At 49.3% G+C, this 10,365-nt stretch overlaps 1 protein-coding gene across 1 annotated transcript; it reads left to right on the top strand.

The window, feature by feature from the left end:
- Positions 1-6,100: 6,100 nt before the first annotated feature.
- Positions 6,101-9,766, top strand: LOC144122337 (uncharacterized). The gene is made up of 3 exons (XM_077655802.1): positions 6,101-6,246; positions 7,938-8,280; positions 9,152-9,766. Exons 1-3 carry the CDS (start codon positions 6,101-6,103, stop codon positions 9,479-9,481), a joined length of 819 nt encoding a protein of 272 aa, XP_077511928.1. The 3' UTR covers positions 9,482-9,766.
- The last annotated feature ends 599 nt before the right edge of the window (positions 9,767-10,365 follow it).

Below are 10,365 nucleotides of genomic sequence, written 5' to 3'. Positions count from 1 at the left end.
ATGAATCTATACAGGGCCTTCCGATTAAGAGGATTTGAAAGATATGCGTTTAAGTTTTGGTTATACTCCTCCTTCGCTTTTCAAATGTTCTTTTGAGATGCGCAGAGAAGAATTTGTAATTTAGCCAATTAGGTGGACTCTGGTTGCTGGACAGCCTCTTCCAGGCTGCTTTTCTGCGACGATAAGCCTTCTCACATTCTTCTGTCCACCAAGGAGATGGCTGTTTATTAGAGGCTGCTGCGGGCACAGTGAATATTGAGCGTTCTACTGCATTTTACAAAAATGAAACCGTCTGCTGCGCTCTGTCATCCCAGCTTGTACTAACTAGACAGGCAAGTAAGGCGGACATCAGATTTTTATAAATTTTGTGGCTGACAAATTCTTGGGACAAATTTAATAATTACTTCCGTGGCGTTTTTCTTTCCCATTTAGTTTGCTCGCTCGGGGCACGCGCCAAGGTTTCTTCATTGTCTTTTTGTTTTTTGTTTGTAGTTTTTGTTGCAGCCATTGTTATCCCTCAGGCTAATCCGAAATGCTGCTCTTACCTTGTAAATTATGCAGGACTCTCGACAGAACAACAGGTTCAACTGGCGAGTTCATGCACTCCGGATCACGAATTTAACGCGAAGCCCCATTGGCAGAGTAACTGTGGTCGAGCGCCTCCTCCACAGGTGTCACGCGGAGACAAACCGAGGGCACGACATTCTAAACAATTTGATGCTGGGACGAGATCCTCAAGACGCTGAACGTTCCACTTCGTTGGCCACTATGACATTGTAGCATCTGCACGAGAGCGTTCTAGTCATTCCTACAAAATTTCACAGGCGTATAATCGACATTCGAGTATATGTATGGGCTCAGCTGGCGCGCTTCATCAATAAAGCATTTTTTAACGGGCGTTGTGAGTTTCGTCTTCTGTGATCCGGTTGCTCCCTGTTTACAGGCATGCTTTCACCACCGCGCCAGTTCGACGCTCGACTTCAGTTCGGTTTTAGTGCGAAAGCCCTACTTCGCCAGCAAACCTGAAAAATGTGAGGTGTGTCTGAAGCCTTTAATATATCTGCAGAAATAAAATAAATGTTGCCGCGCCTGGGTTGCGAACCCACGGCGGCGCGAAAAGATCAGCTTCGCTGGCCACTGCACGAAAGCACTATGCTATCTCCGCAACCGATCACGCCTTCTGTTGCTGATGACGATGATGACCTGATAATTAGCGGCGCCCACCCCCGGCGGGGAATTGGCTATAGTGCATTGCAAGTACAGAAGCAGTCGTGGCCAAGGAGTGGAGTCGTTGGATAATTTTGCGTCCGAGACACGAATATGTATAAAATCTCAAAAGAAAAACAGAAATAACACAGCAATTAATGCACATTCCAGCAGACGAACCTGATTCAATTCCAGAATATAATCGCACACTGGTAGTCGAATAAAATCGTATGTGGTAGTCGCACACGAAGTATAAGAGAATCGGAATAGATAGAGGAAGCCCTGATCAAGCGAGGGGGATCCCCAAGTAAATTCTACGCAGAGAAGTGAACCGCCGGCAGAAGAGGAAACAGTGATCTATGAACTCAAATTCGCAACAATACTCACAGAGGTTGGTCAGATATGGCCCTGATCGACGCAAATAAACATTTGTTGCTTCCTTTTAAACTGCCACACTATCGCTCTATGTATTGGACGTCGTCGTTTTCAACACCTTCTATCTGTAGCCAAAGTCACGAAAAGAACATAAACGCCTATTATTAGCTCGCTGGATCACTGGACACCTCAATCGCGCATTGATCTGCATGGCGGCAGTGACAGTGATTGTTTATGTTTTATGGGGCTGAACATCCCAAAGCGACTCTGGCTATAAGGAAAGCCGTAGTGAAGGGCTCCGGAAATATCGACCACTTGGGGCTCTTTAACGTGCACTGACATCGCACAGCACACGGGCCTCTAGAATTTCGCCTCCATCCAAATACGACCACTGCGGCCGGGCTCAAACCCACGCCTTTCGGGTGAGCATCCGAGCCCCAAAACCATTGAGCTACCGCGGCGGCTCTTCCCGCGGAATGAGCTATCCATCCTGCCTACTTTAATATTTCCCTTTGGTGTTCCATTAACGCTATCGCGTCATACTCTTAAGATGAACTTGAGTGTCCGAGTCCTTTTCGGTTCTTTTCACCACACCGCAGCGGTGGCCAAGTGGTTGAGCATCCGCCTCGCATGCGGGAGGTGCGGGGTTCGATCCCCAGTGCCGCCGGGTACCCACCGGTGATACAATGGGTACAAGCTTTCCCCTGGTCTGGTGCTCGGCTTATTTAGGGTAAAATGCTTGGCAAATGGGTCTTCGACCCCACCTTGAGAATTTGAAAAATACCTTGTGTCATGGCGCTCTTTGGCCAGAGATGCCCTTGCGCCATAAAAATCCATCATCATCATCATCATTCTTTTCACCTTCCGTCATTATTAAACGCCTTCTCTGCCACGACAATCAATCACTCACCGAGCCGCAGGGTAAATGTCGAAAGAACCGGACAAAATGAGCTGCTATATCATATATGTTCATTACGTGGCTTCTTTCCACTGAACGAACTAAGCGCACAAAGCGCGGCTGCTGACGTAGTATGTCACCACGTCCTTCTCCTCTTGCACCAGTATACAGCATTAGACATATACGCTCATAATTTAAGTGGGTTAGAGACAATTATATTTATTACAGGAACAAACACAAATTCGCACAGGTTTGTTAGATCAAACTAAAGCGGCCGCGCTTACCTGTATGGCTAAAGGCAAGAAATTTCACTTCTAGTTGCTGCAAAAAATTCTTCCTCGTCGGAATCGCTGGTATTTCCAAACCGCACGTCGACCGTCTCGACGCTACGCGTACACACGGGGTGCTTTTGACAAACAAGCCGACTGTTGTATAATGTCTCATTTATTGTTTTACACTTTCGAGAAACGAGAGGGTTCAATCTACAGGAGATTGCGAATTCCACCTTCGCCCAACAAGTGCGATTCATTGTCCCGTTTAATAAAAAGAACAGATTTCACCCTGTTGGCGAGAAGCGGAGCTTTTTCCGGCTTCCTTCACATGAAAGGTTTAACTGCAATCTTCCTTGCTGAGTTTTTCGCGGTGCTACTTGTTCTGCGGAAACTATAGACCCCTGCTCCTTCCTCAGTAGGAATCCTTACTGATTGGTTATCATTGTGCTCATTGTCGGCTACATCCATTCATTACGTCCTCCTCTTCGGCGCCTTGTTCTTTTAATCAATATGGTTGTCTGGCTCCCCAGCGGTGGAATTCATCTCCATATTAATCACCGACTCACACTGCTGCAGCGCTGTGGGGTAAATAGCTGCGAGTGCTCCGCTAATAACCGTCTCTCGCCCTTTCTTCCCTCTGTGCGCGCACTGCTCGCCTTTCCCGTCTTCTCGTCCGATGTACGCCGCGTACGCCCGTGTGCTGTGCGATGTCCGTGCATGCTAAAGGTCCCCAGGTGGTCGAAATTATTCAGGCGGCCTCCACTACGGTACCTCTTTCTTCCTTTCTTCGTTCGCTCCCTCCTTTATTCCTTTCCTTATGGTATGGTTAAGGCATCCACCGAGTTGCTGCGCCAATTCTCTTCCTCAAAAAACCAATTTCAGTGCGCCGCGCACGCGTTTTGGTAGCTGGGGACCTTGCTGGGCACCTTAGCGCTACAAGCCACGGGTAATAATAATAATTCACTTCCTACTTTATCCGTTCCATTACGGCGCAATTAGGGTGTCCGCCGATATCTGATGCAGATACTGCGCCATTTCCTTTCCTCCAAAGCCAACTATTAATATAAAAACTGGAGGAGACACTTAAACTCCGCCTTGAGGGTTTGACACGATACATTTGATTTGTTAATGCACTAATATGCGGAATTGTTAGTTCTGTACTAAAATTCATAGATCGCCGTGACTCCTCATACCATTGCTGTCGCAGTGCTGCAGTCGTTAAGTGCGGCCTCAGCCGTTGCTCTGCGAAGGCAGGTGCTGCCATTGATGGGGCTTGTGAGACCCAGGTTGCTCTTCACGAGAAATGTCTCGTCACCACTGCCGCCTGCTACTGTGGGCAGTTTTCTCACAATGTCGTGGGCATGTTGTGATGACAGCATAGGTTCACGTGACCTATGTGGCCGACGTTTCACTTAAGTCGTGGCCCGCCTAGTTTGCTTCTCTGAGGAACTTTTTCGCGGATGTTTTGCCCGCCGTCAAAGACGCCCACACCGACAGCGGCTTTTCGGCGGCACAGTACCCTTAACACTGTCGCGTTCGAATAGGAGGGTATCTGAAAAAAAAATCATAGCACTGAGAAAAGCGGAAACAAGTGTGACCTAGAAAGTGAAGAATAAGAGAACTATTATAAGGTCATTTGTGATATATTGTTCTGGAACACTGTAGTTTATGGTACGAACAAGAATCTCAAAACTATTGAGCTTGTCCTCATTTATAACCATTTGTACTGCACGCGAACGCGATAAATTCAGGCGCTGATCTCTCAAATATGCCTTGCCACTTTTTTTTCATCGTGCACCTGTAATTTTGCTCCTGGAATGATTTATACGCACACCACGTTCTTTGACGCAGACACAGCACCACTATGTCTATTGGCACCTATTTCTTGCCGAATTGAAGCGCTGTCACAAGCCACCTTGCGCTTACTATTCAGCTTTCCGGCTCTCCTTTAATGCGCTATCACTATAGACGCCACAGTTAATCCCTAAGCCGGTCTGTGTGTGTCTGTGAAATCACTGCCAGCTGCGCCGCTCGGGAAGAGGCGGTGAGCCGACGTAGAGGAAAAGAGTGAGGTGGCACCCTCTTCTTGGCACTCAGCGAAAAGATAAGCCGCGCAGCACAGGGGAGATGAGAATAGGAAAAAGAGATGGACGGCGCCGTCTGCCAAATGGGCAGCGTGCACTGGCTGCCATCAGTAGTTCGCCTTACTGACAACAATATGCATGAGGCTGGAGCGTCTGATGGCTTGAGACACGAAGAGCGACGGGCGCTTCGCAACCAGCAATGCCGTCTGCGACAGCAACATGAACGCGAGTCCGATGACCCGAAGTGGTAGCAAAGGGTGAACGGAGGTTGCAGACGGCTAGAACGAGGGAACGCAGTCGATTTGCAAAATATTGGAGGGACGTTAATGCACACGCCGCGGTGGCTCAGTGGATAGGGCGCTCGGCTACTGATCCGGAGTTCCCGGGTTCTAGCCTGACCGCGTCGGCTGCGTTTTTATGGAGGCAAAACGCTAAGGCACCCACGTGCTGTGCGATGTCAGTGCACGTTAAAGATCGTCGGGTGGTCGAAATTATTCCGGAGCCCTCCACTACTCCACCCCTTTCTTCTATCACTCCCTCCTTTATCCCTTCCTTTAAGGCGAGGTTCAGGTGTCCAACGATATACGCGATAGATACTGCGCCATTTCCTTTCCGCAAAAAGAAATTATTATTATTACGTCAATGCCGCTTGAACACTCAGGGGAACCATGAGGAACTCCAAGGCTAACGGAACACCGGAGGAACGCAGCCGTCACTACTAATGTCACTTTTTTCCTGGCTCTTCACATTTAGAGGCATGTCTAAAGGTGCAGTGGTAAATAAACATAGCCAAAGTAGCAGCAGGCAGAACAGCGATAAGTGCAGCCGACAATTGTGAGGCAAAGCATAAGCACACTAACATAATGATAGCGCATTGAGACGTGCTTTTACAAAGCATGTTGTCCTGCTTGTTTTTGTTGCTGCTGTTCCTATATATTTAAACACACGTTCATTTTATTATTTCCTTTTATTATTTTGTCCATGCTCGGCTCAATTTACAATAAGATTACCCCAAGCTTGCAAGGGAAACGAAGGGCAGCGTTGAATAACAAAAAATGATATGCCTTAAGCAGAAGAAAAAGAAGAACAAAAAAGAAGCCCATGCAACGAGCCATGCAGTTGATGAAGAAGAAGAGCCATGCAACGCGACAGCTGCTAGACGCCATGTTCTTACGGGCCAAGAAGCTGCTCCCACCTTGAGCCTGTCGTTCCGATCTCAGGCAAAGTGGAACTGTACATAACCATGTCACGTGAGTTATCACCCCATGCCCCATCGCCCAGTGACCTGGCTCCCACCACACCAGAGAGAAGAGAGCGGCCGTCCGAAGAGTGGCTGCGGTGTGACAGCGCGATGCCTGAAGGCGGGCACGTCGTCCGTCTCCATGCCGAAGACAACCAACTGGCCGCCTTGGTAAGCGGGCTTTCTTCTCCCTGGTACTCCTGCAGGCAACCTTATGATGGGCAAGTAAGAAAAGAGCCCCAAGAGTTTATTACGTCCCCTTCTGGGGCAGAAGCGGTCCGCGACCGGTCTCTACTTGCTTCGCTGTCAACTGACACGCCTAAAGAGATTCCATCAGACGTGATTTGGAGCGAATTTGAGACCTCGACTGAACCATCACCAGCATTAAGTCAGCTAAGGCCACAACCCGCCAAAACGTGGGGCACGTCTGAAGAAAGGTCCGTGTTCTCTGCGGTCACTGAGAAAACCTCCACTTCAACAATTTATGCTTGCAGACTTGCTTCCGTTCCCGAAGAGTCCAGAGTAGAGGATGCTTCCAGTGATGGACTTCTCACAAAGATCAGCTACAGCAGCGAAAGCACGGCTGACCAAGCGCAGGCTGGCAGCTTGTCGTACTCCATGAAACCAACGAAAAGCCAAGTGCCCGCCTTACTTGCCAGGAGTCCACAAAGCTCCGTGTGGCCTCGCGCTGCTTGCGGGTCCACTTGGCAACAAAACCAGGCTGAATGTGAAGTGCAAGGCTCTGGATTGTATGGCGACAGCAGTGCTATCAGCAATCTGATTAGAAAGTTAAAAGGTGCAACAACTACGTGCAGCCGACGTAATAAAAAGTCCCGGCCACGAGACTACTCTGCACGGCCGGATGTTCCCGGTGGACCAATCAAACGCTCGAAGCGTGTGTCTGCAAAACGAGCAGCTGGACGTAAATTCGCCGTTTTAACACCCAACGAGGCAAACATGGTTTTGAACATGATATCAGCTTTGAGAAACACGGACGTGGCTGACAGTTTTCTACCGCTTTCCCACACCATCAGCCCCCCGGTCAAGGACACCGCCAACATGACTATGCCTTTGTCACCAGAAAAGCAGCTGCGACCTGTTTCCTTAAAAGAGGTTGATCCACTCCTGATACTTAGTCAAGTTCAAGAGTTTAAAAAATCTGCTCTGGAAACCGCAAGACGAGGCTCTTATGGTTACACTCCAATACCTCGTTGCTCTGCAACTCCATCTTCAATTCACAGCGCGAGTGAGATTACTTATGAGCTTCAAAATCTCTGGGAAGCTTTCCAGCAAACATACAACTCTGAGGAGGCTCCACAACACCTGCCAACGGTTTATGGAGGAGCCAACAGTTTCCAGCAAAATCCTGATGTCAGTCCGCAATGGCTTCAGTCACAAAGGTCTTTCCCGCTCTGCAGTAGTAATGTGACTGAAAGTTTAATGGATATTCCGCCACCGAACTTTCCACAGAGCGAGTGCATTGCAAGTCTAGAAGAAAGATTCTTGGACGTACCGAATGATTCGACTTGTCATGTGGACCAAACCATGAAATACGAAGAACAAAGTTCCTCTGACGAACAAAGGAGCATGGACAAAATGGAATCGCCCTCTCAGAACAACTTGAGCTTTGAATTCATTGACCCCGACGTCTACCACAGCAATCCAATTTATGCCTGTGCCAGTAATCGCGCTCAAGCAAGCAGCGGGCAAGACCCACATGACATACAGTGGAACATTGGTAGATTGGATTTGTTGCCTCTGACAACCGATAACGTCACAGCTTGTGAGGCACTGAAACCGGGGCCAGTAGCACAAGAGAGAAATACTGAAGCGTCATTTGGTGGCGACTTCCTCGAATGCAGTGGCTCAGTCCGCGACAGGCAGCGCCAGAATGAGCTCTTCAGCCGTGAGAAGGGAATATCCTTTGACGATGAATGCAGGGAGATACTGTCGGAGGAATGGGTGCGCCGACGGGAGTCGTTGCTGATCAGGCGGAGCCTGCTGGAAGATGAGCTCCAGCTCAAGGACCTCGAAACGAAACAGATGAACCGAATAACCCACGCGGGGCACGAAATCGGGCCGATGTGGTGCAGCTCCGAGCCATCCGAGCTGCAGGTGGAAGAGGAGGCAGTGGCCAATGTTATACCTGTCACGCAGTGGCTTGACGAGGAGCGGCCTCCGGACGACTTCGAACCAGAAACCGAGGTGAGTATGAACCGAGTCCTGCCAGCTCCACAGAAGCCACAGAGGTGTATGCTCAATTGACTTTTTTTCGGACAGGCGCTCTGTTCTTTTTTAGCGTCACATATTCGGAGAGCTTCACTTATAAAATATGGCCAAGTTGTGCGAACCCATTGTATAGTTGATTATCAACCAGCTTGGTAGCGCTCGTAGAAGCGGACAGATTTTCGCCATTCAGCCTTACTGAATGGTCTTTTGTGCACCTAATGTCTTCGACTCCTTTAGGTCAATGGGTTACATATCAGCAAAACGCAGATTCAAGAAAACATATAATCCGGAAAACGCTCTAGAATACAGGCTGGTGGTCAGCCTCACAAATGCAGACGTGCAGATAGTCTAGAACGGGGGTTCACAAACTGGGTTCCGCGGGCAGCTTCTGTGGGTCTGCGAGCCACCACACACTGGAATTTCCCCCTTTATGGAACACTTCTTGGGGGCGCATGCAGTGAGTGCTAAAACTTTATTCAACCCTAAGGTCCCTGGGTCTTCGCACCACCCCACTAAAGGTCAAAACATTCAGTTGTTGTTGATCCATGGTGTATGCGGCCCGGCTGACTGCGATCTTCAGCCTGTCCAGGTCCGCTGACCCCAGTGCGGTCTCCCTGTCCCCCATGTTCAGAGAGGCACCGGCCCGGTGGGGGGTGGGGACGCAGAATATGAGGATGCGGGTGGACCAGACACAGCACCTGGTTTGTTAAAATTACTTTCAATGTGTTAGGTCAGATGATTCCTGACTTTCGCACTGTCGGCATCGGCGCCGTCCGCAGCACAGGCTTTGCCAACATGCCGAGATGCTAGTAAAGCTTTCCAGTAACATGACGCTTTTTTTGCACAGGTACAGGTGTCAGCCGGATGGCATCCTGTAATTGACTTTTCGTTCCAAGCACAGCAGAACGAAGACTTCCCCGGAACTTCAGCAGCAAATGCTTGTCATTCCAGACATGCGTCACACAAGTGCAGTCTTTCTGGATCCAGCTTGGACGAGGGACAACCGAAGCTATTGACATCTCGGAGTTCGGTGTTGGATAGCAACTTATGTTTCCTCGACCCGCCATCCCCAAGTTATCTGGCGCTGCCTTCGATTGCTGCTCGATCGGCGCCCAAAAGCGATGACGAAGACACCGATGCAGGTGTCTCAGCTGTCGAAAAGCCTGCTCAAAATTAACGCGTTTAAAGTGCCCGCAAGCCATGAACAGCGCCCAGATAGAAGCGGTATTCAACGGCAACACTGCAGAGAAGCGCTGCATCCTGTATCCAAGCTCGTCAGACTGGCTCCACCTAGCTGTGCGGACAGCCGCCACCTAGTGCACCATGGCGAAGAGGCCGGAAGCACACCCAGAGAGTAAAGAGGAACGAGACGCTCCAGTGTCTTGAGCCTGTCCATGGGTGCTGCATGCGAGCATCTCGCGAACCAAGCGGCGGCTAGTCCAATTGTGCATCCAGCACGACTGCGACGCGTCGAAGGCCAGCGGATGAAGTAATAAAAGTTGAGCGTATTCCACGGGATGCCGGTACATTTTTGCTCCTCGTGCACGGGCTCCAGAAGAAACCACTAATCAGATTAGGAAGCAGTGTGCGCAACGGTAATCGCATCCGGATAAGTGAGGCATTTCACACATTGTCGCTTTATATGGCCTTAGTGCCAAATGAAATGAGCTGAAGGGAAACATAGGCGTGAAAATAACAAGGTATTAGCGGCATGCTAGAAAATTCAGCCAAGGTTCATTTTACGGGCCGTGGAGCACAAGCACAGTTAATTATTTTGCCTGTTGTTTGCATAGACTCATTGAGATGGTATTTTCTATCGTACCACTATATTCCTGATTTTAATATTTTAATTAGGACGCAAAACAAATTCAAGGCACTGAAGGTGTCATTCACACAGTGGCTGTTTTTAGCAGTGGATATGACATTGTACAGCAGTAAGCACGTTGATGTAACGCAGTTGGACGGAACGCGCAAGATAGCCGGCGTTTCAGCAATAACAACGGACGGTCTCCTCACCAGTACTGGCCCATCCTATCACGGGTTTGTTCTGCTGACCGGCAT

This window comes from Amblyomma americanum, chromosome 1 (genome assembly GCF_052857255.1).
Source record: "Amblyomma americanum isolate KBUSLIRL-KWMA chromosome 1, ASM5285725v1, whole genome shotgun sequence".
Classification (NCBI taxonomy): Eukaryota; Metazoa; Arthropoda; class Arachnida; order Ixodida; family Ixodidae; genus Amblyomma; species Amblyomma americanum.
This window is presented reverse-complemented; position numbering and strand designations above follow the sequence as displayed.

What these genes read in the sequence shown, in the direction of transcription:
- LOC144122337 (XM_077655802.1), top strand. Translation starts at nt 6,101, where the DNA reads ATGCCCCATCGCCCAGTGACCTGGCTCCCACCACACCAGAGAGAAGAG. An exon ending in ACAACCAACTGGCCGCCTTG is followed by an intron (nt 6,247 to 7,937) that starts GTAAGCGGGCTT and finishes CCTCGAATGCAG; the next exon opens with TGGCTCAGTCCGCGACAGGC. An exon ending in ACTTCGAACCAGAAACCGAG is followed by an intron (nt 8,281 to 9,151) that starts GTGAGTATGAAC and finishes TTTTTTGCACAG; the next exon opens with GTACAGGTGTCAGCCGGATG.